Raw genomic sequence first — 22,152 nt, forward strand, 5'->3', positions numbered from 1 at the left:
AGAACAGAGATGTTACCGCTGGTAAGACGAGGGGTGGGGGTGTGTGTCTTTTTGTCAATAACAGCTGGTGCGCGATGTCTAATATTAAAGTCTCGAGGTATTGCTCGCCTGAGGTAGAGTACCTTATAATAAGCTGTAGACCACACCATCTACGAAGAGAGTATCAGTATTATTTGTAGCCATCTATTTACCACCACAAAGCAAAGCTGGCACAAAGACCACCCTCAAGCAATTCTATAATGCCAAAAGCAAAGGGGAAAAAGCGCTCCTAGTGGCCAGGGACTTTAATGCAGGCAAACTTAAATCAGTTTCAACAATTTTTAACCAGCATGTCACATGTGTAACCAGGGAAAAAATTCCTAGACCACCTTTACTCGACACAGAGATGCATAAAGCTCTCCCCCACCCTCCATTTGGCAAATCTGACCATAATTCTATCCTCCTGATTCCTGCTTACAAAGCAAAAACTAAAGCAGGAAGTACCAGTGACTCGCTCAATACGGAAGTGGTCAGATGACACGGATGCTACACTAGAGGACTGTTTTTCTAGCAGACTGGAATAGGTTCCAGGAATCATCCAATGTCATTGAGGAATACACCACAGTCATCGGCTTCATCAATAAGTGTGTCAATGACGTCGTCCCCACAGTGGCTGTACGTACATATCCCAACCAGAAGGCATGGATTACAGGCAACATCCGCATTTAGCTAAAGGCTAGAGCTGCCGCTTTCAAGGAGCGGGACACTAATCTGGACGCTTATAAGAAATCCCGCTATGTCCTCCGATGAACCATCAAACAAGCGAAGCGTCAATACAGGATTAAGATTGAATCCTACAACATCGGCTCCGACGCTCGCCGGATGTGGTAGGGATTGAAAACTATTACGGACTACAAAAGGGAAAGCCAGACGTGAGCTGCCCAGTGACATGAGCCTACCAGATGAGCTAAATGCCTTTTATGCTCGCTTCGAGGCAAGCAATACTGAATCATGCACGAGAGCACCTGCTGTTCTGGATGACTGTGATAACGCTCTCAGAGCCAATGTGAACAAAACATTTAAACAGGTCAACATTCAAAGCCGTTGGGCCAGACGGATTACCAGGACAGGTACTCAAAGCATGCGAACAAGTGTCTTCAAGTGACATTTCAACCTCTCCCTGACAGACTCTGTAATACCTACATGTTTCAAGCAGGCCACCATAGTCACTGTGCCCAAGGAAGCGAAGGTAACCTGCCTAAATGATTACCACCCCATGGCACTCACGTCAGTAGCCATTTAATGCTTTGAAAGGCTGGTCATGGCTCAGATCAACAGCATCCTCCCGGACACCCGAGACCCACTCCAATTCACATAACGCCCCAACAGATCCACAGATGACACAATTTTAATCGCGCTCCACACCGCTCTCTCACCGAGACAAAAGGAACACCCATGTGAGAATGCTGTTCATTGACCTCAGCGTTCAACACCATTGTGCCCACGAAGCTCATCACTAAGCTAAACACTTCCTGCAACTGGATCCTGGACTTTCTGAAGGGCAGCCCCCAGGTGACAAGAGTAGGCAACAACACGTCTGCCACGCTGATCTTTAACACTGGGGCCCCTCCGGGGTGTGTACTTAGTCCCCTCCTGTATTCCCTGTTCACCCATGACTGCGTGGCCAAACACGACTCTAACACCATCATTAAGTTTGCTGACAACACAACAGTAGTGGGCCTGATAACCAACAACGATGATACAGCCTATAGGGAGGTGGTCAGAGAACTGGCAGTGTGGTGCCAGGACAACAACCTCTCCCTCAATGTGAGCAAGACAAATGATCTGATCGTGGACTACAGGAAAAGGCGGGCCGAACATGCCCCCAATAACATCGACGGGGCTGTAGTGGAGCGGGTCGAGAGTCTCAAGTTCCTTGATGTCCACATCACCAACAAACTATCATGGTCCAAACATACCAAGACAGTCGTGATGAGGGCATGACAAAAACCTTTTCCCCCTCAGGAGACTGAAAGATTTGGCATGGGTCCCCAGATCCTCAAAAGGTTCTACAGCTGCACCATCGAGAGCATCCTGACCGGTTGCATCACCTCCTGGTATGGCAACTGCTCGGCATCTGACCGTAAGGTGCTACAGAGGATAGTGTGAACGGCTCAATACATCGCTGGGGCCAAGCTTCCTGCCATCCAGGACCTATGTAGTAGGCGGTGTCGGAGGAAAGCCTATAAAATTGTCAGACTCCAGTCACCCAAGTTAGACTGTTCTCTCTGCTACCTCACGGCAAGCTGGACCAGAGCTCCAAATCTAGGACCAAAAGGTTCCTCAACAGGGTCTACCCCTAAACCATAAGTTGGCTGAACAATTCATAAAATCGCCAATAGACAATTTACATTGCCGCCCCTCCCTTTTGCACACTGCTGCCGTTTGTTACCTATGCAGTCACGTCAATCCCATCTACATGTACAACTTACCTCAACCTGTACCCCACACACTGACTCAGTACCGGTGCCCCCTGTATATAGCCTCGTTAGTCTGCGTTTGAGACCGGTGCAGTTGCCGTACCAGGCGGTGATACAGCCCAACAGGATGCACTCAATTGTGCATCTGTAAAGGTTTGCGAGGGTTTTAGGTGATAAGCCACATTTCTTCATAATCCTGAGGTTGAAGAGTCATTGTAGCGCCTTTTTCACTATACTGTCTGTGTGGGTGTACAGGGAGAACACTAAGAACAGACCATGTTCTGAATTCTGTCACTGTGCATTTCGTAGCGTTACGGTTTCCTTTCACTGGAACTATTGGGCTTAGCCCGAACCATTATTCCTTTCACCAAAATGTAGTTGGTAAAATGCATTCGGGCCGATAGCATTCTCCCGGCATCTGCCAAACTCAGATTCTTCAGTTGGACTGACAGATGAAGCGCTATTCATCACTCCAGAGAATGCATTTCCACTGCCCCAGAGTCCAATGGGAGGCAAGCTTTACACCACTCCAGCCGATGCTTGGCATTGCACATGGTGATCTTAGGCTTGTGCGTGTCTGCTCTGCCATGGAAACCCAGTTCATGAAGCTCCGGCTGAACAGTTCTTGTGCGGATGTTGCTTCCAGAGGCAGTTTGGAACTCGTGGTGAGTGTTACAACCGAGGACAGGCGATTTTTACGCATTAAGCGCTTCAGCACTCGCCGGTCCCGTTCTGGAAGTTGTGTGTCCTACCACGTCGGTTCTGAGCCGTTGTTGCTCCTAGACATTTCCACTTCACAATAACAGCACTTACAGTTGACCGGGGCAGCTAGAGCAGGGCAGAAATGTAACGAACTGACTTGTTGGAAAAGTGACATTCTACGGCGGTGACACATTGAAAGTCACGGAGCTTTCAGTAAGGCCATTCTACTGCCAATGTTTGTGGCTGAAATAGCCAAATCCCCACATTTAAAAAAGGGGTTTCCACATACTCCACATGGTTTAAGCTAAGCAGTGTGTGAATTAACGCGCTCTACTCTCACGCAAATGTCGACACCGTTTACTGAATCTGTGTGGTTTCGGCTTTATTCTATCGAGGACATGCAGTTTAAATTTAGCCATTCTATTTAGTTAAATTGTACATGGTTCCAGGCAAGTAAACACAGAAAAATGTAAAGTTTCTCACCCTTAATAGCCTATTTTATATTGACATGCTCTTCTACATGGTCTAAAAACAAGAAAAAGTACCATAAAGAACATGAAACTGCAACTCTGATCAGCTTGAAAGAAAACCAACTATTTTGGTTAAAGCTGGCATTTATTTAAGTCTCATTTTAGAAATACCAGTACATTCAATGAATCTTTGGAGTGCTTGTTGTTCAAATGAAAGACTGGCATTTAGACAGGACAGATCAGGGGATATGATAGACCTGTCAATATTTGGAGAATAATTAACATTTTGTGAACTAATTAATGGGTAGATAAGGCATATTATCCCCCCCAAAACAGTATTATCCTCCCCAAAACATCACTGTAAAATCAAAAGAGTAAGTAGCATCTTCAGTCCTCCGAGCACATGCTTAAAACTTGAACTGAGAATAAGCTTTAAACTTAGTGTAGAGCTAGCTATACTAAAATGAGAATAGAAATCTGCCCATACAAAAAAGGGTGTGCAATAATCTCAACTGTCAAAGTTTTCCATTACAATAGAATGGTGGTATACTATACCCAATACCTGCAGATCGACACCCCCTGTTTAACTGTAACCCTTTAAAACCTGGACACAAAAATATAAAACATTGACATAAATACAAACAATATTAAAGGCTTTTTTGTTCGGTAGTCTCGACAGCTCAGAAGTTTCTACCCACAGTGCACAACATGATAAATATAAGGTTAGCGAAGATTGCAAAGGAAGAAAAAAGGGAATAGCAAAAAAATCATAACATTCTGGTGCATAACCTTGGCACTGACGCAGACAATTCTGGAATTGGTTGTGACACATCAAGTTAAATATTGATTCAAAACATTCAATCAGACAAAACAAAGTCAACCTATGATGCCATATCTTGTCAGCAAGCTGCATCGTGGGAGTATAAGCATAGACAACCAAAATGCTACTTTCTCAATTCTCTCAAATATTTGAGGGTATGGCCTCCCAACACTTTGGACATGCGTATAAAATACAGGGTCAGTGTGGACTGTGTAAAAGCACCAGCAGCCCTAGTCAATACTGAAATATCTACACAAGTATGGCTTTACTGATATTTCTCTCACAACTTAAACCAGGGATAGGCAACATTGATAAGGGTGGGGGCCACAAAATCTTAACTCATCATGAGGGGCTCCAGTGGCTTGTGGGTCTGAGTACCCACATCCATAAACACACATGCAGTGACCATGAGAAAAATATTTTTAAACGGCCCCCCTTGACAGCGGAGATAAGAAAAGTACGTTTGGGAGAACATGTTCTGCAGTTTGCCATGGAGCACAAAGAAAATGTTAGTTTTAAAGCAAGTTTGCTGCAATTCTACACATTTTGCCAGGGGGCGGAGAGGAGTATTTGCAGTTAATATATCTGAGTAACAAAATATCTTAATGGGGCCCCCCCATCTGTAATTCGACCATGAATAACTTACCATGGGATAATTGAGTGACTGCTTTAACAGAAACTGCTGATGCACAACCAAATTTAAAATTGTCTTATCTCTCAATGGTAAGTCGAGACCAGGAAATAGAAAAGCCGATATAAAAGTTGCACCTGCAAATTGTCCGGGGGGGATCCCATTGTAAATTTTTTTGGGGGGCCTATTCATTGATGGAAATACATTTGACCTGTTATGCTTACAGGTCTATAGGTTCATTCCTCATTTAGAGGAATTAAATTGCCGCATGCGTAGGCTACAGTACATTCTTCATGCATCTTATTTATCACACACCTAAAGCATGCAGACAGAGCGGAAAATATGAGACAGTGAGAGCTGCTGCAGCATCTCAAACGGCAACAGAAGGCAAGCTTCATCAGCGCGTCACACACCACTTTGGAGGCAGTAGGCTATGCATTTTGAAAACATATACTTAATTGTTTGAAACCTGAACCGAGCCTATTCGATCTCTTTTTAAATGTCTAACGGATATTTTCATCCATCACATGAAACTGCTTGCAGGTGCAGTGCCCTTTTGGTGTTTTCCCACTAACTGTACTATGGAACAAACATGTGCACATAGCTTATAATGTCAATACATTTGTCATTTAGCAGACTCTTATTTCAGTAGGACTTACAGTAGTGAGTGCATATATTTTCACACTGGTCCCCTGTGGGAATCGAACCCACAACTCTGGCATTGCAAGCGCCATGGGATCATAGTTTATCAACATTAAGCTAAACGTTTGGATTGGTTGTTTCAGATTCATTGCTTTAAAGTAATTTTTTTAATGTAGCCTTGACCTACTGATTGTATGAATTTGGGCGCCATCTTCCCATAACGGTCTCAGAGTCTATTTGGAATAGGCTATTTCTCAACATGCTGACCAGTAAAATAGGTAAACTTTTCTACTATGAAGGATAGCAGATTGACATAGCTAGTGGTTTTGCTGTCCGTTGCTCATGTTGTTGGCCGAGGAAAGATAAATGTAGACACTTATTCTAACATTTTAGTGGCCATCAGAATCAGGACCGCACATCGTAGTATCTGACTTGAATGTTCTGTTAATATGAATTACCATAAACAAAATGTGATTTGTCATTCTGAGCACTGTGGGTGGACCCCATAATCAGATTACACACCCAATACATATGGGTGCGGCAGTTCTCAAAATGTCTTGTAAATTAAAATGTGGCTGTTCAAACGTCCAGCGCCACAGTTTCCTAACGAAAACCCTGGATGAGACCCAGAATGAGTTGGAGAATGGGGGGCTACAAAAGGGGGCCCCCCAGTTGCCCATCCCTGATTTAAACTGTCTTGACTGTCCACTAAAGCATCTAAAAATATAATACACATGTAAATCCTATTTAATAACTTGAATACTGTATTGCACTTAGTCATCGTAAGTGTCACTGATCGTGACAGTCCATATGCGAGACCCAGAACCATGCAGGGTGTTGTTAGCCCTCTTGTCCAGGTGGGGGAGCTGTGCTCTCACACAGGCCTGTGGCAGGAGTCTGGCTGCCACATGCGCAGGTCCACCAGGATCTGGTTGAGCTTCTGCATCCACAGGTTCCTCTCGTCCTTTGTGTCAGCACACAGCCAGTTCCTGCAGGTACACGGGAAGTCATTATGAATTTCAGAGACCCAAGTCACTTCCCTGAATGATTTAAAGGCATTGGATTGGTTTAAGAAATATGGTAACACTAAACACTGCCTACACACATCCAATTATTTTTTAATCTGAGGGGGAGGGAACAAGTGCTCACTTCAGGGAGTAGAGTACAGAAAATAGAAAACTTGAGCTTCAGTGTGTCAAATGTCATAAAATCAGCCATCAATCTTCAAGACTTCAAATAACTGCTCCACACAAGGTATTTGCCTACAAAACAACACAGGGTACTATAGCAACTTCGACCAGTGACTTACTTGGTGACACACATGGTGTTTTTACACTGGCTGACGAGCGTCTCTCTGTCGTTCTCTCTCTGAGGCCGGACAGTGATCAGCTCGAAGGTGTTGGGCCTGGCACAGAACTCTCGGTTGGCTGGCTCCACCTTACGACTGATGCAGTTGGCCAAGTTGATGCGACCCATTGGGTTCTAGAAAGACATGACCCACCCAAAGAAATGTAAATGACAATTAAAATACATAAGAAGCTACTCTAATTGGTAGCAACATGAATACACATACTGGTACATTAAAATCGTCAACAATAACCACAAATCCCGAATGCCTATTCCCACTGGTCCTATGGTATTGAAAAATTAAGACTCATCATTCAAAACTAAACTCCAATAGTTGGCTTCAACATCCTCCTACCTTGCGTTTCTCATCATCAGGGTAGGTCCAGTAGGAGATACAGTATCCTGACAGGACACACCATCTCCTGTGCCATGCTCCGAATCCACTCACATCCTCAAACATAGTCTGTAAAACAAAAATATACAGATTAAGAAAGCGTGAAATCTCAAACGTCTCCCCTCTAAATAACAAAATGTTAGTCTGACAACCTGAGGGCATGGGTGATCTATAAATCTGTTTAGGCACTGTTTACACTGCATCTGATGCATTCGTGTACTCACCAGGAAGCCTCTCTCCTCCACCAGGGAGCCCACCTCACACTGCATCTTCAGGTAGATATGGCCCTCCATGGGGCACAGGAAAGGCACCTGGAACAGATTACACAGGACATGTAACACAGGCCTCAGCTGAAAAACAAACACCTCCACAAAATGCTGGGTGACAGGACAGATGGGGTTAATGAGGTTTTAGGCAGAATTGCAAGCCTGTTTTCTTCTAATAAGAGGTAATTGGCTGGATGGTGAGAACTTAACTGGACACTGTGCCTGAAACACCCATTAAAAAAAAAAAAAAAAACATACAAAAAGACATCCAGCACAACTTACTTTCCTCACGGCAATACCAACCAACTTGTAGATTGAGGTTAGAAATGTTAGTGCCACAACAGAAGCAGATTATTTTGTCACAAACCACCACACACACCCCAAAATATTAAAAAGTGGTCATGGGTGGAGTAGCAACCTTGCTGTGAAACATGTCTCTAAGAAGCTCTCTCTCAATGCCTTCATATTTGATCTAAAAGAGAGAAACAAGGAGAGTGCGTGAGTAAATAAGCGTCCGAGGCGGGCAGGCAGCACACAGACAGTGCAGGTGGGAGAACAAGGACTGTGTGTGTGTTGGGTTTCAGATTTGGAGGCCTGCCTCCCTGCTCCGGCCTCTATCAGGACTGTCAGTTCTAACTTGTACAAATGTTACCCCCTACGATTACCCTGGACAGCTGGTATTATGTGCAGAGGTCAGCCTAAGTGGAAATAGAGGGTGAATTCAGGATAGAGATGGAAGTGAAGAGTCAGAACAGAAAAGTTAAAATGTTACAAGTCTTCAGATTTTACCTTCTCCAATAGGAACTTGTTTTTCCCAATTGAGGCAAGAGTCAGCTTGTGAGACCCGACCAGGACAAAGTTACTGGTGCGGACAGTATTAGGGCCCCCAGGACTGGCCACCACTGCAAAGAGAGAAGAGGATTTTTTGTTTAAGCTACATTTGTCACATCGAGACTTGCAAAATTAACTAGAATTTTCAACTGAACCACACATCACAATTACTGCAAGTAAAACAATTAACATTATCCACCAGCAGCAGTTATTTAAAAAGTATCCTTACCTGGAGTCAAACTGCTCTTCTACAGGGGCAAAGAGAGGTTATGAAGAGGAGGTATGTTTAGAATAATTTACAAGATCGCTGACTTTACGTAATGCATACATCATATATGACAACAGTAACAGAATAATAGTATAATGCATTTCTACATTTTCCATGTGGCAATCATTCCTACCAAACAGATAGGATAAGTGTTCAAACAAACATTCTGTATATGACCAGAAGGCAGTATTAGAGAAGGAGGGTAAGAATGAAAGCTTACAGAGAGGAACCTCTTGGGAGTGATGGCCTAGAAAGAGAAGAGGTGATTCAGTTTCAGAAGTGGTTACGTCAGGACATAGACAAGTGAATGAATGGGTAATTCAAAACACTGACTAAGCCAACCCTGCCATTGAGAGCTGTGAACAAAGCCTTTCAAAAAGAGACCCTTCACTGTGTGTTGGAATGGAACGTGGAGCCTAATGTGTGTTGGGAAGCAGTAGGCCCAGGTATGCCTACAGCTAGCTGTTCTACTACCAAGCAGTAAAATTACAGTACACCAACACCAAAAGGTGAGTGGGGTTTTTAAAATGAGTCCCTACTGACAAGCACAACTCATGGGCCTCGTGAACACGGCTGAAGCAAATCTCATCTTAGAGACAGGACGCTGTTTAAACACATCTCTAAATTCAATGGTCTAAATGCATATTCTGATACATAGCAATTGCACTGTATTCAAGTAGAAACTAGAAGGAAAGAAGACTATTCCAGGTTCAAATATTCAATAAACTGAATTGTAAAGTTTGTTACACTATATTTGATTAAATCACACCTTAGACTTGCTGGGCTTCTTCCTCTTGTCAGGGTTCAACTCACGCTTCTGCACCTGAAGAAATAACCAGGGTTAGAGAGAGTAATATCTCAGCTCAGTCAGAGTCCTCCTCAAACAATAACAATCATCGCATTTACAAAAAGCAACAAAAACTCACCAGGCAGTAAACCTCAATATCAATTGCAAAGTCGTTAGAGACGTCAGGCCTAAAATGGAAGAGAGCGAGAAAGGCATTAGAACATGACAGTGGTACTATTCTACAGAATTTCAGAGAGAATCGGTGCAGTTTAACTCACATGGTGAACTTGGTAGAGAAGGTGATTGCGTCTCCACTGATAGCGCTACGTGTGCTGGCGAGGGGAGTAGCAACTGTATTCTCAGCTCCAGCACGGATCATGATGAAGAAGTAATGGCTGGACCACTCTGGAATAAACACATACATAAAGTGGAAAATGTAATGAGTTCAGTCTAACACTATACATGATGTATATTACAATTGGATTGAACAATGTACTTGTATCAGACAGTACAATGTGGAAAACAGGAGATCAATATAACTGTATTGTCTACAAAGGCAATTTGGTTGAAGGCACATTGCACACTAAAGACATACATTATCCACCAAAAAAAAAAAAAAAAAAAAGTGGTTAGAAGAGATAAGTAACAATTGTTGGGTCTCTACCTGGCTTGCTAGCAGCGGAGCAGACAAAGTCAGCCTTGAGGGGCAATCGTAGCTCCAAGAGAGAGATGGATCCCTTGGAGGCGGATACCCCCATGTCCCCACCCTGCCCCCTCCTATGACCGGTAGGACCCTCTCCCTTCAGACGGTCCAACTCAGCCTTCAGTGCCCCCCGTTTCTCCGCTGGAGGGTGACAAGAAAAAAACGTAAGAAAGACTGAAGAAAACAGAATGCAGTGTTTATGCGAAATGCATGTCGATAGTCTTAAGATATAAAAGCCCATCCCCAAGGGGTATTGAGCAAATTAGGATTGGCTGTCAGTGTGGGCACCGATGTTGTAGGGGTAGAAGGGAACTCACTGGCTATGAGCAGCAGCCGCTCAGCCTCTGCCTCCACATGCGAGCCTTTCCCATGCTCCTCATCAGTACAGCAGTTCAAGGCTTGGCTGGCCTGGCTGATCACAGTCTGCTGTAGGTTCATCTCATAGGTCAGAACCTACAAGTAATCAATCAGAAAGAATAAATCTTATTGGTCACGAAGAAATCAACATCGGTGGTCAGAAGAACCAACATGGAATGAGGGGGAATAGATCCCAAGGGATGTACTTATAAGTAGTAACATATTTTGCACTCAGAGCACTTACTTGAATCTATGAAGTCAGTTTTTGTACAGAATTACATTTTATACTCTACTACTACATCCCTTACTATTCCCAACAGTATGACAGGGCCACCTCTGAAATTCTCTCTGAAGTGATCACGCTCACGGTAGCCGACGTGAGTAAGACCTTTAAACAGGTCAACATTCACAAGGCCGCAGAGCCAGACGTATTACCAGGACGTGTACTCAGAGTACGCGGTGACCGACTGGGAAGTGTCTTCACTGACATTTTCAACCTGTCCATGGCAGTCTGTAATACCTACATGTTTCAAGCAGACCACCATAGTCCCCGTGCCCAAGAATACAAAAGTAACCTGCCTAAATGACTACCGACCAGTTGCACTCACATCTGTAGGCATCATCCCAGAAACCCTAGACCCAAATCCAATTTGCATAGCACCCCAACAGATGATGCAATCTCTATTGCACTCAACGCTGCCCTTTCCCAGCTTGACAAAAGGAACACCTACAGTTTACGTCGGATGTTTAAATACACCGTAGCCAAATACAGTTATACTTAGTTTCACAATTTCGGACATTTAATTCTAGTAAAAATTCCCGGTCAGTTAAGATCACCTTTTCATTTTAAGAATGTGAAATGTCAGGATAATAGTCGAGAACAATTTATTTCAGCTTTTATTTCTTTCATCACATTCCCAGTGGGTCAGAAGTTTACATACACTCAATTAGTATTTGGTAGCATTGCCTTTAAATTGTTTAACTTGGGTCAAATGCTTTGGGTCGCCTTCAACAAGCTTCCCACAATAAGCTGGGTGAATTTTGGCCCATTCGTCCTGACAGCTGGTATAACAGAGTTGGGTTTGTAGGCCTCCTTGCTCGCACACGCTTTTTCAGTTCTGCCCACAAATTTTCTATGGGATTGATATCAGGGCTTTGTGATGGCCACTCCAATACCTTGACTTTGCTGTCCTTAAGCCATTTTGCCACAACTGTGGAAGTATGCTTGGGGTCATTGTCCATTTGGAAGACCCATTTGCGACCAAGCTTGAAATTTATGACTCATGTCTTGAGATGTTGCTTCAATTTATACACAATTTTTCTGCCTCATGATGCCATCTATTTTGTGAAATGCACCAGTCCTTCCTGCAGCAAAGCATCCCCACAACATGATTCTGCCAGTCCCTGGCTTTTTTATGGAGGTTTTGGAGCAGTCTGTTGTCACGACCGGTCTGTCGTGCCTTTACCTTCATCTTCTGTTTGATGCTGGTGTGTCCTTGGCTCCTGGGCTCCTCTGCTGCTCTCCGAGACACGTCCTCCTTCACGATGACCTGCTTCACACAGGGCCTCTCAGTACTCTCCTTGATCCTGGTCGACCTGTACGCATCAATACTAGAAGAGAAAGGAAAACACATGTAGAGAGTGAACAAGTATCAGAGTGTTAATTGGATACAAGAGTCTGAACGACCTAAGAGAAAATAGTTAGGGGTCGTATCTTGAACTCAGCGAAACTAAAGTGACAAATAAAAAAAAGTAGTTGACGTATCATTTGAAAAGGTGAAACTCAGTTACATTAGAGATACCATCAAGTCAGTAAGGCACCAATTAGGATATGTGGCGTTGAGTGGTTGGTTACCTGTAGGGCAGGTTGTGGTCCTCATGTTCGTCTGTCTCTAGGCTGTCTGATGACCCAGCCCGGAGCAAGCGAGCCCTTTGGAACTTACTGGGTCTGGAAACAATGTCAGGAGTCTGGCTCTTAGCGTTGAATGAACTGGCTGGGGTCGACGTCTGGGCAGGGATATACATAAAGATTAGGTTGACCCAAAAATGTCATTATTAGCCATGACATTAGTCCATGGGCACAAACAAAATATGACACGCTTCCATTCAAAAGAAGTCCAATACATTAATTAGCTGAAAGATTATTATACTTTATATGCTTAGCATTTTCCCCCCATTTTGTTTCCAGCTTTGTACTGTAACTCACCATCATCTTCCTTACTGGGCTCTTGATCACAGCAGCCACCGACTCAGAGAAGGGGGCCAGGATGGACATCGAGGAGATGTTCAATTTATCTTCCTCTTCTTCTCCTTCACCCTCCTCACCACTCAGCTCCTCAATCTGGTCATGGAACCCATCAAAGTTGTTGATCTCAGAGTTGTTGGACTGGTCCACTTTCATCTCCATCTCATGACTCTCTTCTTCATCTGCAGTGAGACAATAGTGAGTGGAATGTTACCGTGATGCCATCACTTAAACTATAAGGGGGACTGCTCTGATTAAGTTTGTTAATGACCGAAAACGTCCGATTAAAGCATCCAATTAAAGCATCCGAAGACCTCTATGATCAGTATAATCTTAAGAAAGCCAAGTAGTGTACTCGGTAAATACAGTACCCGATTCCTCCTCCTGTGTTTCTTCCTCAGAAGGTTTCTTGGGTGCAGCATTCAGGCTATCCAGAGGGGAAGCTGTTGGCTCATCAGGCTGTGAGACAACAGGCCCTCTCTCCTCAGGATGCTCAATCAGATCCTGAGAGAAATTATTACAGTCTCAATAACATTTCCTTCATAAGTGCTTTGCAGTCGTCCATCATACACCAGTCTGCAGATATTAAGTTTTGTATAAGCGGGATCGAAAGAAATATACTTCCCCACCAACCTTGGCCTGTGTGAGTTTCTTGGTGTCTGCCACCCCCTCCTTGTTCTTCCAAATGTTGTTCCCTTTCTGGAAACGGTTACGAATCTGAGCCAGTTCTGACTCACGCTCCTGCAATAAAGAACAAGAAAAGGACTACTTTCCATCAGTCTGGTCACAAACAAATGTCATAAATGTAATACTTTTAATAAAAAAAGTAAATAAGCTATTTATTACAAAAAGAAACACCTAAGTGCTGTACAAAGGCAAAACTAAAGACATTAAGGTAGATGGCCTAGGTAAATAAAGTGAACTGTACATACCAGTTTCTGTTTCTGTGCAAGGGCAGTGGTGGCAGCCTGGGCACCTCTCAGCCTCTCCTGCACCAGCCTGGTGTTGGGGGTCACAGACTGGCTCACTACAGGGGTACGACCAGCCAGGCCTGCCCCAGACGGGTTCACTATGTTTGGGTTACGAGTGGCTGCTCCATGGCAGGTAGCAGGGGAACTCAGGCCAGAACGCTCCTGGCACCTCTCCCCAAAACGCTCCATGAACGACTTGACATCTGCTGGAAATAGAATAGAAAATATTCAGTAACTCTTTGAGGACAATGGAAGTGGACATACACATGTTTGAAACCAGCAATGGTTTGACCAGCAATTGTCAAATGAGCAGAGACGGTGTATTAAAACATCTGATATTTCAGAACATCCTAATAAGCTGTTGACTTTAGCGTAGGAAACACAATAAAGCTAAGTTGAGTGCTAATTCTCGCTCACCTGGAGTTCCAGTTGCTCCAGCGGTGCCTCTCTGCTGCAGGGGAGTGGCCGGGGAGGTCTCCTTGGTGAACCTCTCCCTGGTCTGCAGGACAGAGGGTCCAGTTGCTCCAGCTGCGCCTCTCTGCTGCAGGGGAGTGACCGGGGAGGTCTCCTTGGTGAACCTCTCCCTGGTCTGCAGGACAGAGGGTCCAGTTGCTCCAGCTGTGCCTCTCTGCTGCAGGGGAGTGGCCGGGGAGGTCTCCTTGGTGAACCTCTCCCTGGTCTGCAGGACAGAGGGTTCAGTTGCTCCAGCTGTGCCTCTCTGCTGCAGGGGAGTGGCCGGGGTGGTCTCCTTTGTGAACCTCTCCCTGGTCTGCAGGACAGAGGGTCCAGTGGGCCCGATGGTAGAGGGCTGTGTGGGGAGCTCTGGCTTCTCGGGGCTACCGTTGACCTCCATGGCTCGGGACAGGGCCTGGTTCTTCAGGGGGCTCTGAGGCACAGGTGTGGCTGAGGAGAGAGCACCTTTCTCGGGGCTGGGGGTGAAGGCTGAGTCTCTCCCCTGGTAACTCCTCTGGGGACTGGATACAGGAGAGGGGAGACCTCTGCCTGTCTGTAGAGCTGGTCTGGCTTCAGGTACTTCAGTCTTCTGAGGGCTGAGGGGAAATGCTCTGCTGGACTTGACTGGGGAGTGGACAGGCTGCTGAAGAAATGCAAGAGGGAAATGATTAACAAAAATTTTCAGTAATTCTCAAAGTCCTGTGCATGTGCGTTGAAACATAACTATTTAAAATAAGTTATTGCACACCGCTTTCTGGCAAAGCATCGCCAATACATATCTTAATTCCTTATTTTTCACATTCAAAATGGCTGTATAGAATCAGTTTATCCCATGCATTGACATATTGACATACAGTTAGGAACATTATGTTTAGTAACTAAGTCAACTGTTGTATTTACGCGTCGGGGGGCTAGGGTCAGTCTGTTATATCTGGAGTATTTCTCCCATCTTATCTGGTGTGAGAAAAAAAAAATCTCTCAGCCCTAGGACCATGTCATCAGGTAGTCCTGAGGCTCCTGGCTGTCCCCAGTCCACCTGGTCGTGCTGCTGCTCCAGTTTTCACTGTTCTGGCAATGAAACCCTGACCTATTCACCGGACGTGCTACCTTTTCCTGGACCTGCTGTTTTCGACTCGCTCCCTCTACCGCACCCGTTGTCTCAAACTCTGAATGATCGGCTATGAAAAGCCAACTGACATGAACTCCTGAGGTGCTGACCTGTTGCACCCTCTACAACCACTGTGATTATTATTATTTGACCCTGCTGGTCATCTATGAACGTTTGAACATCTTGGCCATGTTCTGTTATAATCTCCACCCGGCACGGCCAGAAGAGGACTGGCCACCCCTCAGAGCCTGGTTCCTCTCTAGGTTCCTGCCTTTCTAGGGAGTTTTTCCAAGCCACCGTGCTTCTAAATCGGCATTACTTGCTGCTTGGGGTTTTAGGCTGGGTTCCTGTATAGCACTTTGATATCGGTTGAAGTAAAAAGGGCTTTATAAATACATTTGATTGATTGGTGACTCACCTGGTTGGAATCCAGAGCAGGCTTTCTGTTTGATGACTGAGTCATTTGTGGACGGTCTGCAGCAGCAGAGGTGGGTTTGGCTCCAGCCTCTCTCCTCCAAGCAGGGGTGGCGTTACTGACACTACCAGGCTTCTCTTGGGCATGGTCTCTGCTGCTGCGAGGGGCCGCGTGGCTGAGGTCATCCTCCCAAGACCCAATGGTGGCTGCGAGGTTGGCCAGCCGACCCTTCCTGCCTACAGGGGCCTCTGAGGACGCAGCAGCATGGACGGGTGTGGTGACTGGGGCTACGGCCTGCCTCGGCTGGGTCTGGTTCTTCACTGGGGAGAGAGGTGCTGGGATGTCTGGAACCTCAGAGGTACCTTGGAAGGAAAAACATAGATATTCAAATTTGTCAGCCCAAAACACTGTTTAGTATGATTGCTGTAGTATAATTCAAAACTAATATTAGAAGTTGCATAAAAAAAATATTCCCGGGTCATCTATAAATGGTTAAGCAGGTGCTGCATGTACAAATGAAATGATCATGCTCCTTACCTTCAGAGTCCCAGTAATGCCTCTGTTCAGCTAGTCTGGCCAGGCGAGACTTCATGGCAGCAGGGGTGGAAGAGGTGGGAGCCTCCCTCTGCTCTTCTCTGTTCCTCTGAAGAACTGTGCTAGTAGGCACCACCTCCACATCACTGGTCCTCTGTGGAGCAGCACTCTCAGCCACCTTCTCCGGTTTTGGGGCAGGACGCTCTACCTCCGTGGCCCGGACCTGCTCTGGGACAAGCCGTGTTGCCACCATGGGCTCTGGTTCAGGAACGGGAAGAGCAGGGTAGACATCCACCCTCTCGAGAGAAGAGGCAGAGAGAAGGCTGGCTGGGCCCGTTGGGGGCTTCCGGTCAGTCTGGGGATCTGACAGAGTAGGGGACAGGGTGCGAGGAGGCATTGCAGGCTCCCTGTTCTCCTCACCAATAATGGTGGGCTTGTCAAGTTCACCTGAACGACTCCGCTTGGAGGGAGAGTGCTTGGTGGAATGTTGGGGGCCTGGGGGACAAGTAAGAAACACCATGGGTTAAGTTTACACACTGGAAGATTTCCAATCCATAAAATGAATACAAGTATTTGATATACAGACAATCTGAAACGTCACCATTTTGTCTATTTTTGTACACAGCACCGGGAAAGCTGCAAGACTAGATACATCCCACTCTGATTTGATCAGATCATTCTCTGAGCAGTTTCAACAGTCAAGCTTCCTGTATGGAAAGCTCAGCACATGCAGGTCAGGAAGTTCAACCACTTCCTGAAGGCTAATGGAACCATCTGGGGTTTCAAATAAAACAAAACTAACCTACGCCACATTCACTTTCGCAACCAGAGGGAGCACTGCGCTCGCAAATAATAATTGATACTTTTATTCTCAAAGGGATACAACATAAAATGCATGATCTTTTTGTAGGAAAGCCTTCCTTACCTTTGTCGACGACAGGCTCTGTGACCAGGCTGTTGCAGGTCTCAGCCAGAGGCTCCCTAGCTCTCTTGGCCATCTGTCTGTTGGAAGCAGTGGACCTCTCTGCCATTTTCTTCTGCAGGTTCTCCCTGCGAGCACGGGTCCTCTCCAGGAGTTTCTGAACAGGGAAGAAAAACAATACTTCATTATGACATAACATTTACATTTAGAGCACTGAAAATTCATGCTACATTTCTGATGTTCAGTCCAACATACAACTAGAAGCATTTAAGCTCCAGACTGTTACAGTAGCTGTCTAGTATGTTTGTAAATGTGCAATAAGCATAAAAAATACATAAGGAATTGGCAACTCATTCTCAGAAATAAGGTAGGCCACTTGATTTCAACATCTGAACAAAGTGGACAGGCTAACATGCTGTTCAAACAGTTGGAGACAAATAGAACGGTGTGTTCATAACAATTCAACTGTTCTATCTTGGTACCTAGCAAATAGATCCAAGTTAGCTAAACTTTAAATATAAAGATCAGCTTGCTACTCACGAGCATGTGGGCTGTTCCTTGAGAGATTGTTTATGAGACCTGTGTTAATAACCCATAATGCCTGCTACAATAAGTTGGTCCATTATACATGGTTCAAGTAAAATGTGTAAACAAAAAGGTTACTTGAAAGTCAGATCAGTGATTATTGCAACAAATTATTAGTGGGTTGTATGGTTGTGGAAGGCTTACTATTAACCTAGACATAATTTCACAAGACCTGAATTAATAGATTATTGCTGACTTTTTGAATACAGTGCATTTTACATTTAAAATTTCACAAATCTTGATATTTTGGATTGCCCATAAGTAAAATAAAATATAAAAATCTATTTTTTATTTTTATCTAGATGTTTAGGCCACATCGCCCAGCCCTATGTCTACATAGAGTATCACATTTATTTCATCAGCCGATGTCACAAAGTGCTATACAGAAACCCAGCCTAAAACCCAAAACAGCAAGCAATGCAGGTGTAGAAGCACGGTGGCTAGGGAAAACTCCTAAGAAAGGCCAGAACCTAGGAAGAAACCTAGAGAGTATCCAGGCTCTGAGAGGCTCTGTTCTTTGGTCTGATGAGTCCAAATTTGAGATTTTTGGTTGCAACCGCCGTGAGATGCAGAGTAGGTGAACGGATCATCTCTGCATGTGTGGTTCCCACCGTAAAGCATGGGGGAGGAATTGTGAAGTGTGGGGGTGCTTTTCTGGTGACACTGATTTATTTAGAATTCAAGGCACACAAAAATCATGGCTAACACAGCATTCTGCAGTGATATGCCATTCCATCTGGTTTGCGCTTAGTGGGACTATGATTTGTTTTTCAACAGGACAATAACCCAACACACCTCCAGGCTGTGTAAGGGCTATTTGACCAAGAAGGAGTGCATCAGATGGTTTGGGATGAGTTGGACAGCAGAGTATAAGAAAAGCAGCCAACAAGTGCTCAGCATATGTGGGAACTCCTTCAGGACTGTTAGAAAAGCATTCCAGGTGAAGCTGGTTGAGAGAATGCCAAGAGTGTGCAAAGCTGTAATCAAGGCAAATAATAGCTACTTTGAAGAATCTAAAATGCGTCTCACAAAGACACGGCAGTTGGAACCAAAAATCTCAAATTTGGACTCATCAGACCAAAGGACAAATTTCCACCGGTCTAATGTCTATTGCTTATGTTTCTTGGCCCCAACAAGTCACTTCTTACTGGAGTCCTTTAGTAGTGGTTTCTTTGCAGCAATTTGACCATGAAGGCTGATTCACACTGAAAAGTTGATGTTGATGTGTCTGTTACTTGAACTCTGTGAAGCATTTATTTGGTCTGCAATCTGAGGTGCAGTTAATTGCTGCTTTCTGAGGCTAGTAACTAACTAACTAACGAACTCATCTTCTGCAGCAGAGGTAACTCTGGGAATTCCTTTCCTGTGGCGGTCCTCACGAGAGCAAGTTTCATCATAGCACTTGATGGTTTTTGCGAATGCACTTGAAGTTCTTGAAATGTTCCGGATTGACTGACCTTCATGTCTTAAAGTAATGGACTGTCATTTCTCTTTGCTTATTTTGGCTGTTCTTGCCATAATATGGACTTGGTCTTTTACTAAATAGGCCTATCTTCTCTATACCACCCCTACCGTGTCACAACAACTGATTGGCTTGAACGCATTAAGGGAAAAAAAATCCACAAATTAACTTAAGGCACACCTGTTCATTGAAATGCATTTCAGGTGACTACCTGATGAAGCTGGTTGAGAGAATGCCAAGAGTGTGCAAAGGGTGGCTACTTTAAAGAATCTCAAATATTATGGTTACTACATGATTCCATGTGTTATTTCATAGTTTTGATGTATTCACTATTATTCTACAATGTAGAAAATAGTAAAAATAAAGAAAACCGCTTGAGTAGGTGTCCAAACTTTTGACTGGTACTGTAACTTAAAGTGGCAAATTTCTAGAAAAATATAACTTTAAAAAGTTCTACCCAATGACAGTTATTTTCAAACAGATTTGCAGTGATGTGGTGGGCAAGAAAATACACTCCCTCTGGCTAGAAACTCGTTGCAGGTTTTGAAAATGACTTAAGTTTAAATTCTACACTGATATCACAGAGAAACATTGATTTGGACCTTTCATCTTTTTAACCACATCAGAAACACTGTTTTCACATATGGAGACATTGGTTTGGTGCTGGAGATAATGAACATGAGGTTGAAAAGTGGTGGAGTTGCCCTTTAAGTTGGTGCCATTTTAGTATGTTTTCCTTTCTGTTCTATTTTATTGAACCCATAGTGAACAGTGGATGGAGGGGGTTTATGGCTTTCAAATAGTGAAAACGTTTTTGTCCACATCACAGGGTCAACAAAAACTACTGGGTCTGAAGGCATAAAAGGTAGTCATTGCCTCTAGACTTATTCTCCCTGGCCTCATCATGTCTGTTCTTCTCATCTGTACACTAAAACCCTAGCTGGCCCCCCAGTCCAAGGCAAACAGTCCTGAGGCATGATTTATTGCCTGGGCCAGAGCCCTGGCTGCTACAGTGCAAGACAACACATTCCTGCCTGTTTCAGAGTTCCCTTAACAGCTCTCACCCGGCCAGGCTGTGTGGAAAACTTGTTAAAGTGATCGTCATTCCTTAGGAATGAGCCACCCCTGTCATGTTGTGGCTACTGGATTTGAAATCTCCCGAGGCCTTTCTATTGGTTGGAGTGGAAATTTGAGGGATTTTGTATACTGCCGATGGCCGCTGCTTCTTCTATATCTGAGTTGTCATGGAACACAACCAGTACCAAACCAGGGTGAATTTTTAAATGAAATCTAGCTCGTCCTCATGGTGCATTTGGTAAAATTGATAGTGAAATTGTCAGGCAGCTGCTGTATGGAAATTAAGGTTAAAACACACAGTGTAACTGAAAACACTAACGTTAATTCCTGTATTCATATTCAAACACTTAATTTTGTCATAGTAGTTTTGACTAAAGGAGTCAAAGGTTGGAACTATTCCAAGCTCCAACTTGTCCTGGGGAGAATGGAATCCATTCATTCATTCCCAATAAGGGAATTGTAGATTTCTCTCTCCCTGCTCGCACGTTAAGGGAGGGGCTTGTTGACAAGAAGAATCACCCGACTGCTTTATGCGGGCATGTAACGTACAGCATTATAATTATGAAGAGGAAAAATACCTTCAGAACAGGAGCTACGGTATGGAAGGTGTCAGGGTTTAGATGTAACTTCTATAACAGCTGACTTGGCTATCTAACATGCAACGTTTCCAACAACTTTCAGTTGAGGTTATACATTTGAAATCGGCCAGTTTTAGCTAGTTATTTAAATATTTAAATTCCCTTTTGTTGAAGAACAAATGAACGAGGTAGTTAACAGCTACCTAACGCCCACTAAGTTAACACGCGATTAACGCCAGCTTGCATGCAGGTTTTACAACATTATTTCAGTGCTACAAATATGTAGTTTAATGACAGTCTCTGAGTATTTTGGTTATCAAACCAGTTTAACGTCTTAATGCAGTGCAACAAGCAAATTGTTTTTGATAGCTAACATTAGCTGGCCATGGCATGGTAGCTAACGTTAGCTAGCAAATGTTAACCATTACTTATTAGCTATAGTAGCTAAAATAAAGAAAATGTGCACTCACCTCGGTAAACGGATCCATTCCGATAATAGTTTATCGTTGTTCAAATCTACTGACTAAGCTATATTGAATAATTATCGTTTATTTATCCTAATTCCACAAACCCGGAAAGTTTATGAGCCGACGTTTCTCCAAACCAGTCGCCTCCGTTCCTGTTTTTTTTTTTTTTAAAGAAACATCTGTTCAAGATTTGAATTTCAGCGCTTTGTTCACTGCGCAGACTCAGACGGCTGGAATCGCGCAGGATTCACGAAACAGCCAATGATGAACACAATGGGCGTAGACAGACGCATTATAGCCAATCAGATTCAAGTTTCACTCTCAATTCGATTCAAAGGGCTTTATTAGCATGGGAAACATATGTTTACATTGCCAAAGCAAGTGAAATAGATAATAAACCAAAGTGAAATAACAAAGTCTAGGTCCAAGAGGCTTCTAAACATCTTCTACCCCCAAGCCATAAGACTTTTGAACATCTAGTCAAATGGCTACCCCCTGTTGGTTAGGGGCTCTTAAGTAAGCATTTCACTGTCAGGTCTACCTTCACCTGTTGTAATTTTGCGCATGTGACTAATAGAACTTGATTTGAAATCAGAAATGAACAGTAAACATTACACACACACACAGTACATAGAGACCATTTAGAGCCGATGTCACA

At 44.1% G+C, this 22,152-nt stretch overlaps 1 protein-coding gene across 5 annotated transcripts; it reads right to left on the minus strand.

The window, feature by feature from the left end:
* Positions 1-3,734: 3,734 nt before the first annotated feature.
* Positions 3,735-21,643, minus strand: LOC135552026 (anillin-like). 5 transcript variants are annotated; one of them, XM_064983384.1, is made up of 24 exons: positions 21,498-21,643; positions 17,329-17,482; positions 16,407-16,898; positions 15,873-16,231; positions 14,311-14,986; positions 13,855-14,096; positions 13,556-13,663; positions 13,294-13,426; positions 12,884-13,104; positions 12,533-12,684; positions 12,144-12,288; positions 10,638-10,773; positions 10,282-10,461; positions 9,896-10,022; positions 9,757-9,805; positions 9,600-9,653; positions 9,051-9,077; positions 8,792-8,810; positions 8,521-8,633; positions 8,150-8,203; positions 7,690-7,776; positions 7,427-7,534; positions 7,034-7,206; positions 3,735-6,713 (listed from the first exon to the last, which is right to left on the minus strand). In XM_064983384.1, exons 1-24 carry the CDS (start codon positions 21,513-21,515, stop codon positions 6,599-6,601), a joined length of 3,942 nt encoding a protein of 1,313 aa, XP_064839456.1. In that variant the 5' UTR covers positions 21,516-21,643; the 3' UTR covers positions 3,735-6,598. The 5 variants fall into 5 exon arrangements, with proteins under 5 accessions (XP_064839456.1, XP_064839454.1, XP_064839453.1 ...); XM_064983382.1 differs by having other exon boundaries at positions 13,855-14,099; XM_064983381.1 differs by having other exon boundaries at positions 14,311-14,989.
* Positions 21,644-22,152: the final 509 nt, after the last annotated feature.

This window comes from Oncorhynchus masou, chromosome 13 (genome assembly GCF_036934945.1).
Source record: "Oncorhynchus masou masou isolate Uvic2021 chromosome 13, UVic_Omas_1.1, whole genome shotgun sequence".
Classification (NCBI taxonomy): Eukaryota; Metazoa; Chordata; class Actinopteri; order Salmoniformes; family Salmonidae; genus Oncorhynchus; species Oncorhynchus masou.